The sequence below is a fragment of the Maniola hyperantus genome, chromosome 19 (genome assembly GCF_902806685.2).
Source record: "Maniola hyperantus chromosome 19, iAphHyp1.2, whole genome shotgun sequence".
In the NCBI taxonomy this organism is placed as follows: Eukaryota; Metazoa; Arthropoda; class Insecta; order Lepidoptera; family Nymphalidae; genus Maniola; species Maniola hyperantus.
This window is the reverse complement of record NC_048554.1, coordinates 11,853,686-11,876,627: the sequence shown is the minus strand read 5'-3', so window position 1 is coordinate 11,876,627 and position 22,942 is coordinate 11,853,686. Positions and strand designations below refer to the sequence as shown.

At 38.8% G+C, this 22,942-nt stretch overlaps 1 protein-coding gene across 1 annotated transcript in view; it reads right to left on the bottom strand.

Annotated features, from left to right (window-relative positions):
- Positions 1 to 18,697, bottom strand: part of Pten (phosphatase and tensin-like protein) — a 53,024-nt gene extending 34,327 nt beyond the window's left edge. Inside the window, exon 1 of the mRNA XM_034978985.2 lies at positions 17,997 to 18,697. Within this exon, the coding sequence (XP_034834876.2) occupies positions 17,997 to 18,234 (238 nt within the window). The 5' untranslated portion in view covers positions 18,235 to 18,697. The remainder of the gene's footprint in view (positions 1 to 17,996) is intronic.
- Positions 18,698 to 22,942: the final 4,245 nt, after the last annotated feature.

The window sequence follows — 22,942 nt, the reverse complement described above, 5'->3', positions numbered from 1 at the left end:
TTTAGAGTCTTTAAATGTAAAATTCATATTCAGTCCATTTTTAGCAATATTCAAAAGAAAAAGATGCAAATATTCTAAATTTAGTTTAGAGAAAGACAACCGAATCGGCGCAACCTTTACGCAACGGGTAAATGCTTTATTCCACCAGGACTGTATAATAAATAGCGATTCAAACTTCTTGGCTGTACCGTGCCATAATTCAGCCGTTCAATATACCGTAAAAGCCTGACCTTTTTAGTTTTATCCTGTCGCTGGCTCACGAAGATTTATATTTTCCAACCGTTATATAAAATGCAGCTAAGCCGGACATGTTCGATTTGGAGTTTCTGACACCATGCTCAATTGTCAGCAGAAAATTGTCTCATCATCATCATCAGCCTGTGGACATCCACTGTTGGACATAGGCCTTTCCTAAAGAGCGCCACCACACCTGGCCCTCAGCCTTCTTCATCCAGCCACTTCCCGCCACCCTCTTTATATCGTCGGTCCATCGTGCTGGAAGGCGTCCCACACAACGCTTGCTTAAACGCGGTCTCCACTCAAGGACTTGTGGCAACCGCCACATCACTCCCCTCCGAGACGAACGCGTAGTGTGAAGCAGTGAAGAGAGGTGGCGTTGTAGCGTGAAGGCGTGTGAAGGGCAATGGCCGCTAACCATCCAGAGAATGTTGGACAAGGACGCCAACGGCCATCGCCTCTACGACAGACATGACCTGCCCACTGCCACTTCAGCCTTTGTCTATTGGCCTGTATTGGAATCGTTTCTAGGGCTCCGTACCTTAAAAGGAAAAAATGGGAACCCTTATAGGATCACTTCGTTCTGTCTGGATCTGTCTGTATTTATCTGTCGTGTCTGTCAAGAAAACCTATAGGGTACTTCCCGTTGACCTACAATCATGAATAGGCAGGTAGGTAGATCTTATAGCAAAACTAAAGGAATAAATCCGAAAACCATGGATCTGTCTGAGCACATCACACAAAAAAAAAATTAAACACTAATTATTCATTAACAATTTTAAATTTTCAAAGTAAGATAACTAACTATACCCACCAAGTGGGGTATCATATGAAAGGGCTTTACCTGTATATTCTAAAACAGATTTTTAATTAATTTTATGCATAATAGTTTTTGATTTATCGAGCAAAATGTCGAAAAAAAAACGAGTACGGAACCCTCGATACGAGAGTCTGACACGCACTTGGCCGGTTTTTTTTTTAAATATTTACTCAGTTTATGATTTTGTAAATTTGACACATTTTTAACACGTTTTTACTAACTCGCTTACTTGTTTTAGTACAGAATCATTATGCCCTGATTTTATTATTTAACTAGCTAATGCCCGCGGCTTCGCTCGCCTGGATTTAGGTTTTTAAAAACCCATGGGAACTTTTTCCAGGACAAAAAGTAGCCTATCCGTAGTAGCCCGTCCCCGAGATGCAAGATATCTCAGTACCAAATTTAGTAAAAACATTTAAATGCATGGTACTCTACAAATTCCGTGGGATCACCACGATTTAAGAATTTAATTCCTTACAGCATCAGAGCTGAGGAGTTGGGTCTTCGAGTTCAAAAAGTCTTTACTTGGCAGGTACCTCCAATATCAATTTATAACCGACAGTTTCTAAATCCTATCAATATTTGTGGTCAGGTCCAGTACAGCATCAGGATTCAGGAGTTGGAATCCAAATTTTTTATGGAACAATGTGGCAAAGCTTCTCTATCGATTAAAAAAATCAAATTGCTCAAATCGGTTCAGAAATCTCGGAGATTTCGGACATATAGGTAGAAAAACACAACTCCTCTTTTTTGAAAGTCGGTTAAAAAAGTAACCTATGTTACTCCCTGATTAATCCTCTACTTGCCTGTGAAAGTCCCGTCAAAATAGGTTCAGCCGTTCCGAAGATTAGCCCGTGCAAACAGACAGACAGACAGACAAAATTTTTAAAAACGTTTGATTCAGTTAAGGTAAAGTTCAAATAACCATATGAGCTTAATATGGGGCAGTTATTTCGAAATTACAGACGGACACTCCAATTTTATTTATTAGTATAGATTTTTTTTAAGTTTATTTTTGGCGCGCTTGATTTCGGTGAAAATCATCGTGCCTCTCACCTTTCTCAAACAGGATAAAACCAAACAGGTTACCCACGTGCGCCGCCAATTTCGGTCGCGCGTACTGCGTCACCTTAATGGAACTTTTCGACAACAATAATTAATTACTTACTTTCAAGAAAGATATAGATTTATTATTAGTAAGTACTTCGTCCGTGTGGATTTATTTTTCTAAAAATCCCATTGGAACTATTTGATTTCCCGGGATAAAAAGCCTATGTCACACTCCAGGTCTTTAACTATACCCACGAAAAAATCACGCAAATCTGTTGCGCGTGCATTAGGTAGTGTTTTGAATATGACGAAGCCGGGGCGGGTCGCTAGTATCAAAAAACCCGTGCGTGTGCGCCGGAGGGCATTACGACGCAACTTTGTGAATCGCAACAGACTATTAAACATAATTAAGTGCGCGAGCGCAGCCCAGTTATGTAAATCAGTAATTGTTGCTAAGCGCGTTTAATTTCACTATTGAATTGCGACCTTGAGATCATTAAGTGTAGCTTTATACCCGAGTGCGATAAACGTACCGTTATAGTAACAGAACTTGTGGTTAGATTTTGTACTGCAATCAAACGTAACGGGGGTGGACAGTGGTACTGATTCTGAGCACAACTAAATTTTAGAGTATTTGCATCCTCTTCTTACTAATGTGAAAAGGACAGGTATAGTTTGACAGTTTTAAATTTAATTTAGAGCTGTCAAACTTCGTGACTTTAGCTGCCAGTCGCGAGCCTATTGTTTAAATGCAGATACTCTAAATTTAGTTTAGAGAAAGACAACAGAATCAGCGCCAGCGTGTGATCTATAGAGCACACTCTCACTTTGCTTAAACTTAAGATAGAGTTCAAACGAGACAGAGCTAAATCTCTTACATAAATCTCTCTCAATTGTGTGTTTTAATTCAATTTTAAGTCTGAGCAAAGTCAAAGTGCGCTCTATAGATCTCAGCCTGAGACCCTTTAGGCGTTGTAGACTAGTCGCCCGGCAACTCAATCGACGGCGACCGTTAGAATCTGTAATGTTTTAAAAAAAAAAAAAATATTAGCCATGTTAAATGACTAATATTCCCCTTTCCTCTCCAACTAAGCGTCAAGCTTGTGCTAGGAGTAGGTACGACAATAGTGCAACGGGCGGGGTTTGAACCGTCGACCTTTCGGTTTTCAGTCCACTCACTTACCGGTTGTGCTATTGAGGCTCTAATACTTATATGACTGCCAAAGATAATTAGGTATTGGACTATATAATTTTTTTTTTAATCAGAGATTATTAAATATCGTCCTTTGTTAGTTTTAAGTGCAATAACCATTTTAAATATCGATTAAACTAAAACGTACGTCATTATAATATGACGTCACATTCCAGTATTTTAGAAAATCTCGCATACTAAGCGCGCGTTTTGACGTTTGATAAAAAGTCACTGATTTGACTAGTTGTCAAATACCGTATTCACCATTTGGACATCTATTTTTATATAATCTCGAGAATAGCTGAACCGATTTCGCTTATTCTTTTTTCATAATATTCCTTGAAGTACGGGGATGGTTCTTACGGAGAGATTTTTTAAAAAAATCCTGAAAAAGAATCGACTGTCAGGCGGTACGAAGTTCGCCGGGTCAGCTAGTTTTTAATATTCGTCGATTTTCTCCGCTCGTTCTCAGAGTATAAACTTTAGTATTACGAGGTTGCAGCGTCTATCAAATATTTGCCAGCAAATCTGATATCTGTGTAAATACAATAAGCTTCCATTTCGAGTGTATTTGCTATTTTAACTATACAGTGCTAAATAGTTTTAAGTACATTTTCGTAGAAGTCAAGTATTAGAAACGCTTTAATGGCTTTTAGGAGTCGTCAAACTTTTAGTTAATAGCTAGAAGTTAGAATAGCTCAATCCCGTGACTTCATACGCGTGGATTCACGTCTCAAAATTCTTCCCTAATGCATCCCTAGGGTACTCATCATCATCACAACCTGTCGCCGGCACACTGCTGAGCACAGATCTCCTCTCAGAACGAGAAGGGTTTTGGCTATAATACACCGCACTGGCCAAGTGCGGATTGGCAGCCTTCACGCACCTTTAAGAGCAGTATGATTCCGAACCACGCTGCACGCAGCAGTGCTGCCGCAACAGTGCTGTCACCAGCTGTCACAGCGCTGTCGCGGCACTACTGGTCCCCATACAATCTCTATAAGCTTATCTGACATTACATTCTGAGCTAGGCAGCAATGTTTCGGCAGCACTGCTGCGTGCAGCGTGGTTCGGAATCATACCTTTATGGAGAACAATCATAGCCTCGATAGCTCAACGGTTAAAGGAGCGGACTGAAAACCGAAAGGTGGCCGGTTCAAATCCCACCCGTTGCACTATTGTCGTACCTACTCCTAGCACAAGCTTTACGCTTAGTTGGAGGGGAAATGGGAATATTGGTCAGCAATTAACTTGGCTAACATTCTTTAAAAAAAACATAAGTTTGAAGCGTAGTTGGAAGGCTAAAAAAATCGCTTTATAAGTATTGTTAGCACTTAGCACAAACTTTTTGCTATGCCCTCTGAAAACGAGGCAAATACAGGTAGCGGCAAAAAATTAAGCATTCTTCAAAATCAGTCATTTTTCATGTACTTGTGAAAGAATTAAAATAACAACTAAATTATTTTACTATACTTATACATGACCCAGATCTATTAAATCAGTCAAACGATGTAAAATAAAAGGTCAAGAGTTATTATAATATTACTATCTGATGCCCGCGACTTCGTCCGCGTGGAATTAGGTTTTTAAAAATCCCGTGGGAATTCTTTAATTTTCCGGGATAAAAAGTAGCCTATGCCACTCTCCAGGTCTTTATCTATATTCTATACCAATGCAAAAAATCACGTCAATCCGTTGCACCGTTGCGACGTGATTGAAGGACAAACCAATAAACAAACACACTTTCACATTTATAATAATAAAGGTACTGATTCTAGCGACCCGCCCCGGCTTCGCACGGGTATTATTACAATTTTCGTAGGGATTTTTTTTGGAAAATAAAATATAGCCTATGTCACTCAGGAATAATGTAGCTCTCTACTGGTTAAGAATTTTCAAAATCGGTTCAGTCGTTCCAGAGATTACCCCCTACAAACAAACTTACAAACTTTACCTCTTTATAATATTAGTATGGAAGTTTAGATAAAACATAATTATAATTTCTGAATAGTGAAGTTAGCTTTAATTTAAGCGTGGTACTCATAATATTAATTTAGCAAGGTCTGTACACACTGAGGATTACTGTAACCTTAGCAGATTGAAACCAGTTTTTAAGGGTTCCGTACAAAACAAAAAACCCTTACTAAATAAGGCCCAGTCGCATAAAGTTAAGTTACGGTTACACTTTGATCGTCAATCTTCTCTATACAAAAATGAATCGCTGAATGTGTTGCTGATCGCAAAACTCGAGAACAGCTGAACCGATTTCGCTAATTTTTTTTTTATCATATTCCTTGAAGTACGAGGATGGTTCTAACGGAGAGAAAAATTGAAAGAATCTATTGTTAGGCGGTACGAAGTTCGCCGGGGCAGATAGTAATAAATACCGATAGACGTTGGGGGACTGGGGACCCAAGGTGCTGGAATGGCGACCTTGCACCGGAAAGCGCAGCGTTGGAAGACCCCCACTAGGCGGACGGACGACATCAGGCGGGTCGCAGGGAGCCGCTGGATTCAGGCTGAGCAAGACCGTGGCGTGTGGAAGTCCCTACAAGAGACCTATGTCCAGCAGTAGACGTCTGAACGTCTGGACGTGAAAATTTCAGCTCTGTAGCTATTACTGTTTACGAGATACAGCACGCTGACAGACAGACGGGCGGACGGCTGGACGGACGGACAGCGAATTCTTGGTTATAGAATCGCAACCCTAAAATGTTTAATATTTTTACCGATTGATTTAACTAAATAAACATTTGTATCAGGGTTCCAAGTTACGGAACCCTCTGTGGTCGAGTCTGTCTCGCACTTGGCCGGTTCTATTATAAATAACTTATGCCACTCACGAGTTAGATACGACCTCTTTCAAGGTTTCAGTGGTTTTGTATATTCACCGACAGATAGGCCCATGTAAGTAAAATCCATATACATACTAGTCCATACTAATATTATTATAAACTAGCTTGTGCTCGCGACTTCGTCCGCGTGGACTACACAAATTTCAAACCCCTATTTCACCCCCTTAGGGGTTGAATTTTCAAAAATCCATTTGGTCCAATTGGTACAGAGATAGCTTGCATCCCGGGGAAGGGCTACTATGCAAGGATGACAAGGATATGCTACCTCTATCCCGGAAAATCAAAGAGTTCCCACGGGATTTATAGAAACCTAAATCCACGCGGACGAAGTCGCGGGCAGCATCTAGTCTTCTAACTATATAAACCATGCTGGCCTACAGTGCGGATTGGCAGACCAAATCAAAATCGGTCTACTAGTTTAGGACCTAACGGTGGGCATACATACTAGACTGTCGCCGGGTTTCTTGCTGGTTCTTCTCGGTAGGAAAGGCATTCCGAACCAGTGGTAGATGCATCCGACTATTCGTAAGTACTTGTAAAAGTTTATTCGAATAAAAAAGATTTTTATTTATTTATTTATTTATGTCAAAATCATAACCCATTCTTTTGGATTTGCCGTAGTCTAATAAAAACCCGGCCAAGTGCGAGTCAAACTCGCGCACCGAGGGCTCCGTACTAAGTAGTATTTTTCGACATTTTGCACGATAAATCAAAAACTGTTATGTCTAAAAATAAATAAAAATCTGTTTTAGAATTTACAAGTAAAGCCCTTTCATAATATGATACCCCACTTAGTAACTTAATCTTAGTTTGAAATTTGAAAATACTAATTATTTGTTCATGAACACACTTCAATTTTATTTTTGTGGTGTAACCACAAATTCACGGTTTACGGATTTCTCCCCTTACGTGTGCTACGACCTAACTACCTAAGACCTACCTACTTGCCAAATCTCATGATTCTAGGTCAACAGGAAGTACCCTATAGATTTCTTGACAGACAGATAACAAAGTGACCATATAAAGGTTCAATTTTTTCTTTGGAGGTACGGAAACCTAAAAACGTGCGGTGTTAATGACATGTGAACTGTCAACACTGTGAACGGAATCTAAGGGTTTCTTATTTTACTACGGTACCCTAAAAAGAGGGCTGATTTTTGCATGAAGTTTTAATTTATGAGGTCACCGCTCCCATTGCTCGCCATGCAAATGTTATAAATAATAGCCCGCAAGTGTTCAATTATTTTATATCGCAACCATATTTGAACAAGAGGTTATTAAACCTATATTTATTGAAATGACGGTACACAACTGAACAATTGATGATGCAGCTTATTAATTAATTGATATGTGTTAATGATGTTCTGTCTTGTAAGAAACATGAAAGTTTTTAGGGTTCCGTACCTCAAAAGGAAAAAAGAAACCCTTATAGGATCACTTTGTTGTCTGTCTGTCAGCCTGTCAAGAAACCTATAGGGTACTTCCCGTTGACCTAAAATCGTGAAATTTGGCATGAGGGGAATAATCTGAAAACCGTGAGGTTACGTCACCAAAAAAAAAATTTAAATGACGAAAACAAATATTGCTATTTTCAACTTTCAAAGTAAGATTAGTATACCAAGTGGGGTATCATTATGAAAGGGCTTTACTTGTACATTCTAAAACAGATTTCTATTTATTTTTAGACATAACAGTTTTTGATTTATTGTGCAAAATGTCGATATACTACGATTGTAGTACGCACATGGCCGGTTTTTTTTTAAAGTAAATCTTCTTTAGATACGACTGATTAACTCAAAGAACTTTTTTCTGAAGAAAGTCACGCGAACATTATTTTCGTCCGTATTCAAAATGGCCGCAAAACAGAATAGCTGTTATGAGATCGCCATCTTTTATCGAGGTGTTGCATAGTAAAAAAGTTTTCACACTTACCTACTCTTTTAAAACTACAATTTAATATTATTTAAAGAGTAAAGATTTGTTTGTTTGTTTGTAATCGACAAACTTTGAAACTACTGAATTGACTGACTTTAATAATTCTTTTACTATTAAAAAGCTAAATAAATGCGAAAGTGACAAGTGTGTTTGTTTGTCGGTTTGTTGGTTTATTGGTATGTTGGTTTGTCCTTCAATCACGTCGCAACGGAGCAACGGATTGACGTGATTTTTTGCATGGCTATAGTTAAAGACCTGGAGAGTGACATAGGCTACTTTTTATCCCGGAAAATCAAAGAATTCCCACGGGATTTTTAAAAACCTAATTCCAAGCGAACAGAGTCGCAGGCAGCTAGTTTAGGCCATATTATCCAGTTATTAGGTACATACTTAGTCAATAATTATTATTTATTATTTTAACAACTTCAAAGTCACTTCAATCGAACCTTACACACGCACTAATATTTTTACGACATTAAAAAAAAAACTTTCATGTCCTTTGGAGGTCCGACTTTGGCAATTTCGTCTCCTTCAAGCCTCGGAGAGAAGAACTTGAGAGTGCCGCATTAATACCACGAAAAGTGCATTATAATATAGAGATCTCTCATAGAGATAAGTGCTTCCCTGTCCACTTTTACTCTCTTTTTCTCTTTGTTGTAAATGTTTTTGGTACAAATTAAATTAAATTAATGGAAAGGAGTCACGAGTCCCGACCCTCAAAAATGAGGATTACGACGCAGAGAGACAGCGCACACAAGACTATTAAATAACTTTAAACAAAGTGATCATATTTTATAGTCCGTTTAGAAAACATGGTTTCAAATCACATAACGGGAAATCGACCCTAGCAACTCTTTCTTATGAGATGGTTAATGCCGCCGTTGTGTCACGTAGCTTAAATATAAAGGATAAAAGGAAAAGGTGACTGACTGACTGACTGACTGATTCATTAACGCACACCTAAAACTAGTGGTCGGATGGGGCCGAAATTTGATGTGCAGATTGCTATTATGATGTAGACATAAGAAAGGATTTTTCAAAATTCAACCCCTAAGGGGGTAAAATAGGCGTTTGAAATTATTTGTGTAGTCCACGCGGATGACGTCGCGGGCATAAGCTAGTTATTCGATAAGGAAATATCTTTATCGTTCAGAAACCAGTCCAAGAAGAATACTCTATTAAAAAAAACGGTATCATCGATTAATATGCAATGAAAAACAGTTTTATTTTTAAACATTGAATAGTGATGAATAAATTATTTTTTATACAATTTCATATTGAAAAAAATTAATCATAATACAAATGGTCGTGATTATAACTCTCAACGGTTGATTGAAATGTCAATATAAATAATTAATTTATTAATTTTTGTATTTAATGTATCCTCTCAATTCAAATTAATTTTAATTATGAAAGACTAGTTTGGTTAATAGGTTGTTATACTGCATTTTAGTAAATAATCTGTAATATATTTCTCGGGACAGTTACCCCGAGGAAAGTTCTCTCCATCGCTTGCTGAATGATTGATGCAAATTATGGTCCTCAATTGCGGTAGAATGACAGCTACAATGTCGCGATCGCAATCACCTCTGATTGGTTGACGCTCGCTCACTATTGGCTACAATGCATTGTTACAACAAGAATGGCACAAATTCAGCCAATCAGAACAGTTGAGATTGTAATACTGATTGATGCAGGTTTTACGAAATCGACCTACAGATCATTTATTCAAATAGGGTACCATTGTACACTTTTTGATGATCAGTTGTTGAATTTGTAAGATGTGATAGTGATAATTAATTACTTAAACATAAAACTAAAGCTACGAGGACTGAGCTTTCCTAACCGGACCTTTTAAGGAACATGTTAAAATCAAACTTTTAAACAAAATAAATCGCAATTAAAAAATTTATAAACGCGACTACTATGGTGACATAGAATCAAAGAAAAAAAAAGGGGTACTTTAAGGGCCGGTTGTTTCAAACCATTGGTCTTCGTAAGGTACGTTCGTTTAAATTTAACAGACGTAGACGAATTTTAACATTTGTTAATTTAAGAGCGTTGCTTCATTGCACAAAAAACGGTTCGTCATTGTTATTCTGTTTACGAAACTAACCCTTAAAATTAACTTACTTTTCCGTAACCTTTTTTATTTCATTTTATATTAAATTATATAGTTATTGATATTGCTACTTCGCATTTTAAACACTTTTTCTTTTTTTAAAATTCTCTTTCATCTTAACTGATCATCAAATAACTACCATTAAAAGCATTGAATTCAATTGATTCCATTATAATTTGTAAATAAAATATTCCGTTTGTAGGAAGTATGAAGTTATGAACTGATTTGACGATCACCAATGGTGTCAGCACTGGTTAACGTAAACGTAACTTTTTAACGAACGTTAGCGCTAATAGTTGCTGAATCAACGCTTTTTCTTTTCTTACGTTCGTTAGCGCCATATTTAAAGGTTACGTGTCCGTCAAAATTTGTTGAAACAACCGGCCCTAAGGCTACCTGCGTCAAATGTTCTAACATTTGACGCCTGCCAGTGACTTCGAAGCCTCGACGTTTAGTTAGAAGTTCCCTAACTGTCGAGAACTGTGCCTATTCCCTAAATAAGGAGATTATTCAAATTATATGCGTCTAAAACGTCTAAATACGTCTGTCCGTTCAAAATTAGAAACGCGATGTATCTGTCTACCATATCCAGTGGTTGCTGACCGATGTTAAACAATGCTGCTTGCCAAAAATCGGTGCTAAAACGCCACCGTCCTGCTTTGTGGTTACCGCCACTGTTTAGCTAACGTACAGTTAGGAGCCCGAGTCACAGCTGAAAATCAGCACCCTGCAGTTTATGCGTGTTGGCGCATAGCATTATGATGCAAGGCATTATGCTGAGCTATTTCGGGGTGGTGTCACAGATGGAAATGTTATAACGTGGCGGAAATATCAACGCACCTCGCTGGAATGCGCTTCCCCACAGCTCGCCCGTTTTCGCCTATCCAGTACAGGTGCCAACGGGAGCGAGTTGCATGACGTCACTAAGCCAGGTTCGCAGATATTTCCGCCGGTTTATACATTTGTATGATTTGTCTGCGACACCAACAACGCTCTTTCCTTCTAATATGGCAGGCAACTGTGAATGCTAATTTATTTGATAACTGGGCCTAAAACTGATTGACGCGATTTTATAATATTTTTACTTTACTTTTACCTATGCACTCATAGCAATCTGATGAAAGTCCATTCATTCAATGACTGATTACAGATAGCTTTTAAATATTTAAAAAAAAACTTGACGCGACGTTCGGACAGTGCTCGAGATATGAGAAAGACCTTGATCAAGCCAAACAAAACTACGTGCTTGACCGTCTCTTTATGTTCAAGTGTGTGTGTACAAAGAGTAGGTACAAAATGGATAAAGGTAAATAATCTATACTAATCTATACTAATATATCATAAATGCGAAAGTTTGTCTGTCTGTCTGTCTGCTAGCTTTTCACGGCCCCACAGTTCAACACATTTTGGTAAAATTTGGTACAGAGCTTACATCCCGGGGAAGGACATAGGCTACTTTTTTATCCCGGGAAATGAAAGAGTTCCTGCGGGATTTCGAAAAACATAAATCCACGCGATGTGGCGCGGGCATTAGCTAGTAATTAATAATATCATGTTACATAGTTTAAGCACTTGAAAAGTTACATAGTTACCTGCGGGTTAACGGCCTCCGAACTGTACGATAGCTAGACGGTGGTTAGGACTGACGGACAAAGTAATCCTTGCTAATTTGTTTGTCTGTCGCCGCCTCACGTCTGAACAGCTCGGCTCATTTATATTGTTGCAACCCAGTAGCTTTGCGTCATGGATTAAGGCAATGCATTTAAAATCATGAGGTGACGATTGATTAATGTTTTTCTTAAACAAGCTGACCTGGCGAACTCCGTGCCGCCTAACAGTCGATTCTTTAATTTTTTCGCTCCGTAAGAACTATCCTCGTACTTCAAGGATTATTATAAAAAAAGAATAAGCGAAATCGTTTCAGCTGTTCTCGGGAGATTTGCGCTTAGCAACACATTCAGCGATTCATTTTTATATAGAGAGATTACGCAGCCCGACCCGGCTTTGCTCGGAATTGATCTGATTTTTTACATGGATATAGTTGAAGACCTAGAGAGTGGCTTTTTATCCCGGAAAATCAAAGAGTTCCCACGGGATTTTTTTAATCTAAATCCACGCGGACGAAGGCGAAGGCATCAGCTAGTTTATTATAACTCCGAAACTTAGATGTGACCTGGATCGAACCCAAAACTTTACAACAATTTTATTAATAACTTTTTTTCAGTTTTGCAAGGCCAATAACTTTTAGAAACATTTACTCGCTAGGGTCTGCGTAGAACATTTCGCAACTGTAAATTTAGGCTTCATTAACTTTTAACAAGGGTTCCCGTAATAGCGTTTCCCTCTAACCGCGAGGGTAGGTACTCCAAATGTCAACCAGCGTAACCTATATTTGACATATTACCTCTGGAAGGGCGTTGACCTTTCACCTCGGTAACATTACGGGCGACCCAATGACACGTCAGATTGTGTAGTGAAATAGCATACTTTTTATCATGTAGCTGATGCCAGGCATGCTTTGCAGTCAGAGTTGCAAATAACCATTATTGGGGTTCCGTACCAACGCAACGGGGTGCTGACGGTAGCCTCCGCTGTCGGTCCGTCCGCGTCCGTCTGTCTATCAGCGCGCTGTATCTCGAGAACCATAATAGGTAGTGAGCTGAAATTTTCACAGAATGTGTATTTTCCATTGTCACTACAACAACAAATAATAAAAAATTTAAAATGGTCGTCACGAAAATTAAAAAAAAAAAAAATTATACGATGGGACGAAACTCTTCGTGTGCTAGTCAGGCTCGCACTTGGCCGATTTTTATCATGTAGCTGATGCCAGACATGCGTTGCAGTCAGGGTACATAGTACGGCTAGCTTATGCTCGTGACTTCGTCCGCGTGGACTACACAAATTTCAAACCCTTGTTTTACCCCCTAAGGGGTTGAATTCTCAAAAATCCTTTTTTAGCGGATGCCTACGTCATAATAGCTACCTGCATGCCAAATTTCAACCCGATCCGTTCAGTAGTTTAAGCTGTGCGTTGATAGATCAGTCAGTCAGTCAGTCAGTCACCTTTTCCTTTTATATATTTAATATTCTGTGGTCAGGATTGGAGAAACTATGTGTTTAAGAAAATCCGATCAAATGCGAGTTGGAATCGTGCACGAAGGGTTCAGTACCATCGTACAAGAAATACTTAACACTTTAAAAGAAAAGTTGTGATGCCAGACTTCATGATTCTAGGTCAACGGAAAGTCACTACCTCAATTACAAATGCGAAAGTGTGTTTGTTTGTTGGTTTGTCCTTTAATCACGTCGCAACAGAGCAACGGACCGAGATGACGTGATTTTTGCATGGGTTGAGTTAGACCTGGAGAGCGACATAGGCTACAACTTTTATCCCGGAAAATCAGTCCCCACTGGATTTTTAAAAACATAAATCCAAGCGGACGAAGTCGTGGGCATCAGTTAGTCTCACAATAATTATTGTATTAAGTAAAATAACAGTCAAAATCTCGCGCTCAGTCGAGTCGTAGGTATGCGGAAGGATCTTGGAATCCACTAAGACATTGCTACATGCCAAATTTCATGATTCTAGGTCAACGGGAAGTAGGTACCCTATAGGTTTTGATACCCAAACAGATTTTTTTAATTTTGACAGACGTTGAGACGAGATGTTGGAGTGAACCTATAAGGGTTCCTTTTTTCTCTAGATACGGAACCCTAAAAAGCAATCACAATATCGATAATGATATTGTGATTATGGTGCTAAAACGCTAATGTGGTCACCGCATACCTATCGCGTAACTCGGGTCGATGAACTATGCGAAACTGATAAATTGACGTTGCATTTACTATGGAGTATAATTTTTTTTTTTCAGCACTTTTTAGGGTTCCGTACCTTAAAAGGAAAAACGGAACCCTATTAGGATAACTTTGTTGTCTGTCAAGAAACCTACAGGGAACTTCCCGTTGACCTAGAATCATGAAATTTGGCAGGTAGGTAGGTCTTATAGCTGACATTCGGGGGGAAATCTGAAAACCGTGAATTTGTGGTTATATCACACAAAAAAAAATTAAATTGTGGTCGTGAACGAATAATTAGAATTTTTAATTTTCGAAGTAAGATAACTATATCAAGTGGGGAATCATAAGAAAGGTATTCACTTGTGCATTCTAAAACAGATTTTTATTTATTTTTATATAAATCATATATTTCATAGTTTTTGAATTATCGCATCATAGTTTTTGAATTATCGTGCAAAATGTCGAAAAAATACGACTGTAGTACGAAACCCTCGTTGCGCGAGCCTGACTCGCACTTGGCCGGTTTTTTAGTATATCTAGCTTTACAGGATTATTCCTAAGACGCTAGTGTAACATAATTATGTCTTTAAAAAAATCTTATATCATTTCGCTTAACTATTTTGTAGGAGTAGACAGCAGTGATAGTGATAGCCAAGGTAGGTCAGCTGCGGCAGAGTGAACTAAAGTGAGAAAACTCTCGGTTTGATCCCGAATCGACGATATGTCAAATATTAGAATGATGACGTAAAATCAAAGAAAAATAGGGCTACTTTTGTGTTCATGAGAGATCTCGGAGGCTCCCAAATTTAAGCGCTCAGGGTGGCCTCCAAGGGGGTTTTAGTGCGTAGAAATCCTACATAACCAGAAGCTCGATTGCGGTAGAATGACAGCTACAATGTCACGATCGCAATCATCTCTGATTCGTTGACGCTCGCTCATTATTGTTTACAATGCATTTTTGCAACAAGAATCACACAAATTCAGCCAATCATAACAATTGAGATTGTAATAATGATTGAAGCAGGTTTTATGAAAATTTTCAGAGTTATGTGCGTTTTAAGTAATTAAATACCACTTGCTTTAACGGTGAAGGAAATCGTGAGGATACCTGCATGCCTGAGAGTTCCCCATAATGTTCTCAAAGGTGTGTGAAGTCTACCAATCCGAACTTGGCCAGCGTGGTAGACTATGGCCAAAACCCTTCTCACTCTGAGAGGAGACCCGTGCTCTGTAGTAAGCCGGCGATGGGTTGATCGTGATGATGATGATGATGAAATAAAATGAAATAAAGCACTTTTAGTTTTAGGTTAAGTATAAACAATAAAATTCCAACTATTTGTATATATATAACTACTGTGCCCATTGGCACATTGGATAGCTATAAACCCAGAATTAAATTTAATCCTGTCACAAAAGCCTCACAAAAGCACATAAAATCTCTACATTACATAGGAATGCCCTCACAACTGAATTTCGCCAATCTCATTGGAGATTAGCCATCTCTCTGTGTTGTAATTGCTAAGGGTTATCAACTCTTTTAAGGGGTATCAGTTTAATTAACTGCCATACCCTTTCCAAGTTAGCCCACTTCCAGAGCTTCCGACATGGTCAAGCGACTTGACGTCAAGCACGTAGATTTTTGATCAAGCATTTTGACCGTTTACAAAGTTTGCTTGATGCTTGAGTCAAGCGTTTACGTGCGTGACTTGTGATTGATGCGATTTTATATTGTTGCTTGACGCGACGCGACGTTTGGACAGAGTTCGAAGTATGATAAAAGTCCCATTTTCTTGATCCAGGCGCTTGACAAAACAAATTGGGCATCGATAGCTCAACGGTTAAAGGAGCGGACTAAACCGAAAGGTCGCCGGTTCAAACCCCACCTGTTGCAGTATAAGTCGTACCAACTCCTAGCACAAGCTTTACGCTTAATTGGAGGGGAAAGGGGAATATTAGTCAACATGATAAACTTGGCTAATAAATAACTAGGTATGTGCTTGAGCGTGTTAGAAGCTCTTAATATGAAAGTGGGCTAACTTGGAAGGGGTATGGCAATTTTATTAAACTGATACCCCTTATCAGTCTTGTGTTACACTGAGCTATTAAAAATGGCTCACTAGAGGTTATGCTCATTATCTCACGCTAAGTAGGTACATAAGATTAAGTTTAAATATCAATAAATCAGACTAGCATAATATTATTAGTTATTAGCTTTATCCTGTGACTTCTTCCGCAGTATATATATTTAGCTTATCCCCGCGACTGCACGTGGACTACTTAAATTTCAAACCCCACTTTTTCCCCCTTAAGGGTTGCAGATGCAGATGCGGCCCTTGGCAGACTTCTAGGTCCTAATAGCTATCTGCATGCCAAAGTCCAGTAGTTTCCAGAGCTGTGCGTTGATAGATCAGTCAGTCAGCTTTTCTTTTTATATATTATTTAGACTAGGTGATGCCCGCGACTTCGTCCGCGTGAGTTTCATTTTTTAAAAATACTGTGGGAACTCTTTGATTTTCCTTGATTAAACATAGCCTATGTCCTTCCCCGGGATGCAAACTATCTCTGTACCAAATTTCATCAAAATCTGTAAAAACGGTTGGGGCGTGAAAAGCTAGCAGACAGACGGACAGACAGACAGACACACTTTCGTATTTATACTATTAGTATGGATGGATATGGATTTATAGCCTTATAGCACTCGAGGACAACATAGCTATCTATCAGTGAAAGAATTTTCAGAATAATCCAATTCTCAGATTAGAACTATAAATGATCTCATTAGTTCCAGAGATTACCCCCTATATCCAAACTTACAAACTTGAAATTTTTATAATATTAGTATAGAATAGGTTCTGCAAATAATTATTGCAAAATGTACAAGGTTTTTAATATAAGAGAACGTACATAAAACAGAGTAGATTCTTAGTTTTTCAGAAATTCCAGGTTAGCCCGCTCCCACCTTAGACTGCATCGTCACTTACCATCAGGTGAGATTGCAGTCAAGGGCTAACTTGTATCTGAATTAAAAAAAAGTAGATATTGATCTTATTCAGAAAGTAGGCTTATCTAACAGAAATCAAATAAAATGTATTGAACTAAAAAGGGCATAGCTTAATAGCTGTTTTAAGTAAGCAGTTACCTACTTAGTTATTGATTTGGACACCACTAAATACTTTATTATATAATATAGGTACTTTACCTAATTAATATTATTACCCATAGTTAACAAAGATAGTATCATTCACACCTGTCTATTAGAACATAAGTATAAAATTAGCACCTTTTAAGTACACCATAGTAAAATTATGCAATGGCATAGTGAAATTTTTCTTTTATAATGTATATTTGAGTTGAGAAACAACAAAGACTTGTCTGCATAACAGAGAAAGTTACATTAGCAAACAAGCAACTTTCTTCCACACCTAATGGCTTGACATTGATTGGCCCCAAGGCTGCCTAAAATACACACAGAATACTGAATGATGCTCTCTGCAGGTTTCCAACTGTTTATCAGATACTATCTAAGTGCTGTACATATACACTGTGCATAGCTATACATATGTAGGCTATTTGAGCTGTTGCTATGCAAGATATCTGACATCTATACATGTATAGCTAGGGCCTACATCAACTGTTGCCTTTATGTGAGCTCTCAATACAATGGAACTCTGTTAACCGTCTTCCCCGTAATATAAGTATGTAAACAGTATGTTTGAACACTCTCTTGAATGTTTACAATTGTAAATCTCGACGGGAATTGATTATCTCGAGACGAATCTCGCGATATAACCTCAAAGACGTGAAACTGGTGAGACGAACGCAACATACAGGTTGTTATACTAACACTCGTAACAACTACTAACGTGACGAGAATTCCTACCGATACGTGGATGCGAGCGGGCACTTCGGGTCACAAAGAGTCGACTTACCCAGGGTCGGAGATGGAGGAACAACTTATCACAAATCACTACACAAAAAGGATACATGCCAAGTCCAAATTGTAACCGTCCTTCGTGTACCGTTTCCGGCGCTTGCTCACGATGCCCTTGATGGGGTTCGTCATCTTGATGTTGGAGATGGAGTTGGCCATGGCTGGCGGCGGGGGCGCGCGCCGCGGGAGCAACTCTGCCGCCGCGCCCTTAGCGGGCCCGCCCGCTCCCGGCACCCAACGCTTCTCGGGTGCCTTTCGCTCGCGGCGCCGGCAGCTCACGCAAATACCCATAAACCCTCCGGCGCTCGCATGGGGCCGGCGGAGCGCGAGCGGACGCCGCGGCCGCCCGATCAGCTCGCGCCCGCCATGACTGTCCGCGCGCCCCGGGCCGGGCCCCGCGCTCCCCGTGCTCGCACGCGCTCGCGCCCGAGGCCAGCCGCTCGCACCGGCGCCAGTCACACATATAGCATACTCCACACCCGCCACTGATGCACGCACTGTCGCCACGAGCCACGAGCCGCGAGCCAGTCGCCTGGCGCTTCCACAGCGATGCCACAATTTATCTCGCACGAATGGCGTCCATCCTGCGTTCGCACTCGATCCAGAACACGACCGACGAGAAACAGTTGCACAAGAAAGAAAGATGGTTATGAATTGATGGCCAAAAGTGAAGACACTGTCCTGTTCGCACTTAAAATGTACGCGTTTATCGAACAGAGATAGAACACAACCTTAATTTCAGTGCTAGCGGCTGCCTCTCTTTGTTCACTGACGTTTACGATTTTTCTCGCAAGGTCGCGCTTTAGTAGAATCTTTTACCGCCATTATTTAAATTGCAACCAATGAATGGCATCAATTATATATTGCATGATATTTTACTTCTGATAAGAAACTTTGGTGTAAATAAACATGATTAAATACTATAAAACGCTATTATCTAACTTAAATAGGCAGTTTTCTTGAAAATAAAAAATACTGTTGCTTAAATGGAAACATAGATGGCGTTAGTTGTAAAATAGTGAAAGACTGCGTTCCGATTCACATCATATCATATTTTTTAAGTATTTTATAAAAACATAATATATATTTTATTAATTATATAGCTAGCTAGCCGTAAAATTGTTTCTTAATTTCGAAAGAAACATGTGTAAATAAATCTATAGTTAACCTAATATATATTTGAAAAAATATATTACGATTGCGATGTGAATCGATTTTTAATCGAATCGTAACGATACGAACACAGATATGTCGATACGAAGATACCTACTTTAAATACTTCAAATAAAAATATTTTCTATCCCTTTATCACTCAATCCAGCAAAAGTAGTATCAGTACCTCACAGTTCACAGCAGTACCTAAGAGAATATACTTAGAGAATATACCTTCTTGGGATACAGGTTCACATTCAGGGTTCGTAGGTACCTACATCCGTATAAGTAGGTAATATTTAATTCGCCTAAAATAACCAGTTTCAGCATATCTTCTCATCCTTATACTGACTATAAAACACTATAAAAGACGTGTTGCCGTCGGCCGTCGCACATCGCCCTGTGTGTGAACGTTGTGTGTTTTGAAAAGGTTTTGACTTTTCAAGTTTTACTCATGTACTTATGTACAGTAGCCGGCAAAAAATATTGTACATCGACCCATCGACCTTTAAAATGAGATTTCGGCTTTGTAGACGCGTTGTCTCAGTCATTCATATATCAATCATATCTATGTGACGTTTTGGCTCAACGACAGAGACTAACGCTCTACAAAACTGCTACCTATGTATTTCTAAAGGTCGATGTACAGTACGCGGCAGAAAGTAATGTACATCGACCTTTAGAAGATTTGGCCTAAGGCCCAGTAGGCCCGGGCCTAGGGCGGCTAGATATTAGAGGCGGCCAATCATGACAAAAATCACTTTTTTTTAATAACAAAAAAAATTGCGCCTGCTGCGCTTGCGCTCCTACTTATCATTGTATTGTATTTTACTGACAAATCAAAAGGTAAATTTTTAATCCCCAATCAACTCATGATTAATGGGTGTCGAGAATAAAGCGGCTGGTAGGTACTTACGATCTGGGGCCTAGGGCGGCCAAGACTGCAAATCCGCCACTGTTTGTAGAGCTAGAGCATTGACCTGTCGTTGAAACCGACAAAACGTCATATAGGTATGAATGACAGAGACAACGCTCTACAAAGCCGAAATGTCATTCTAAAGACCGATGTAGGTAAGTACAATATTTTCTGCCGCGTAGTGTAGATAGCGTGGATACCTAACTAGGTATGTAGTTGATCGAACGCCAGCAGACAGCCTGTTGCCTGTTGCCTGTTGCCACCCGACCTGAATGCAACGTACGCATCGGATTACAATAATTTATTATAACACGTAGGTACCTACATACATATGCCTACCGTAGCATCAGTAGTATTATAAATGCGAAAGTGTGTTTGTTTGTTGGTCTGTCCTTCGGTTCGCCGTGATTTTTTGCATGGGTATAGTTAAAGATCTGGAGAGTGACATAAGCTACTTTTTATCTCGGAAAATCGAAGAGTTCCCACAGGATTTTAAGAAACCTTAATCCACGCGGACGAAGTCGCGGGCATCAGTTAGTGGAATATAAAAACATCCTATAATTAACCGCTATTATTTATCAGTAATTAGATGCATGTACCTATAGCTAGGTACCTAATTCATACAAGGCAACAACCTGCTCTAATTGAATCGATAGAAATCAAAATTGATGAAAACTTTTTTTTTTTTTAAATTCAGATACAAGTTAGCCCTTGACTACAATCTCACCTGGTGGTAAGTGATAATGCAGTCTAAGATGATAGCGGGCTAACCTGGAAGGGGTATGGCAGTTTTTATTAAACCCATACCCCTTTGACTTAGACCTTAGACTTATTAAAAAAGCCGTGATATGATAGCCTAGTGGTTAAGATGTCCGCCTCCTATACGGGAGGTCAGTGGGGTCGATCCTGGGTGCGCGCGCAACTCTAACTTCTCGGAGTTATGTGCGTTTTAAGTAATTAAATATCACTTGCTTTAACGGCGAAGGAAAACATCGTGAGGAAACCTGCATGCCTGAGAGTTCTCCATAATGTTCTCAAAGGTGTGTGCCAATCCGCACATGGTCAGCGTGGTAGACTACGGCCAAAACCCTTCTCACTTTGAGAGGAGACTCGTGCTCTGTAGTGAGCCGGCGATGGGTTGATCAAGATGATGATGATTCAAAGACTTATAAAAAAGTCGTGATATCCTAGTGGTTAAGGTGTTCGCCAAAATCATTTAAATCGTGTATTTGAGCCAATAGAAGACTTTTGACTTAGTGATCAAATGCTTGATCACTAAGTCAAAATTCTTTTATCAAATGAAATGTTTTGATAAGTCTAGTGCCTAGTGGTTAGGACGTCCGCCTTCTAATCGGAGGTCAGGGGGTCGATCCTAGGTCTGCACCTCTGACTTTCCGGAGTTATGCGCGTTTTAAGCAATCAAATATCACTTGCTTTAACGGTGAAGGAAAACATCATGAGGAAACCTGCATGCCTGAAATTTCTCCATAATATTCTCAACGGTGTGTGAAGTCTTTATTTCTATGCTTTATTTAACAATCTTTCCCACACCACAACTGATATGAAGGTAGACTGTATGCCGTTGCTACGCTACCCGATTCATTTAAAGCCCGTCCTACACTCGTGGCTGTAAATTTTTACGTCGAAGGAAACAATAGGGTCTTGGACTGTAGCAAACTGTAGGTACTAATAAAATAACGTGATTTTTTGTATAGCAGTAGTTTATGGGGCTAGAATTCATTATTAAAGAGAATATTTAAAAAAAAATCATGTCAAAGTCAAATGATTTATTCAAAATAGGTAATTAATAACTCTTTTTGATGGTCAGATGTTGGATTTCTAAGATATAGTGGTGATAAATATTACGCAAACTTAAAACTAAAGCTACGAGAGTTCCAAACGCGCCCAGGTCTGAGAAGAGCCCACAACAAACTCAGCCGGGTATTCTTTTTATTATCATGATTTTTAATAATTAATGATTATCGTCACATTGTACAGAAAACGATTAATGACGTCACATGTCGTAAACGTGAATATTCTTCAATTTTTTAATATAAAAAAAAAATATTTTCCCGTAGAAATTACTCTATTTTTACGTTAAGAAATTGAAAAAAGTTGACGTTCACGGATTGTGACCATCACATTATTTTTCTTCCGTACAACCATGACGCTCATGGTAATAATAATCATGATTTTTTTAAATTTATTCTCATCTCAAAAATCACTTTATTTCATTTCTACAGTCCAAGACTCTTTTACCTAAGTAGTTTTTTCTTTCTTTCTCTGAAGTATTTAAAATTATTAAATAATAATGTAGGTAGGTAGTAGGTATACTGCTTGCTAATTGTTCTCAGTCAATATTTAAATTTTGAAAATATTCATTGAGTAGCGTGAGTCAATAAAAATAAATTTTGGTTTACCTCCTCTATTGATATCTTCGCATTATGAGGTTTCTTAGACAGTTTTTGGAAAAATGCCATGAAACTATTTACATTATTGTTTCTTTTTCGCGAGCTTTCGTCACGTGAGTGTAGAGCAGGGTTAACATTATCAATCCTCAACGATTGATAAATTGATAAGTGATAAGTTAGTCCAAACGCAGACGCAGTGATAAGATAACGAGTCACTATGGGGTGCAGTATTTAACATGATAAATATGTATATTTACTTAGTAGGTATGTACTAGGCAACTTTGTCAGTACCTATGTAAAATTAAATTATATAAATCAATTTGTTTAGCGCAGCTGAGTACATGAAAATATTTTATAAGCTTTTGTTGATATAAGTACTTACTCATATCAAAATCAAATATTTTATAAGGTGTTTAAACAACCATTTAGAGACTTCAAGTTTCAACTTGTAAGAGACTTAGTGTTGCCATCTTACGTTTATTCCCGAAATGGTAGCTTTATTCCTTAGAATGTGTAAAAA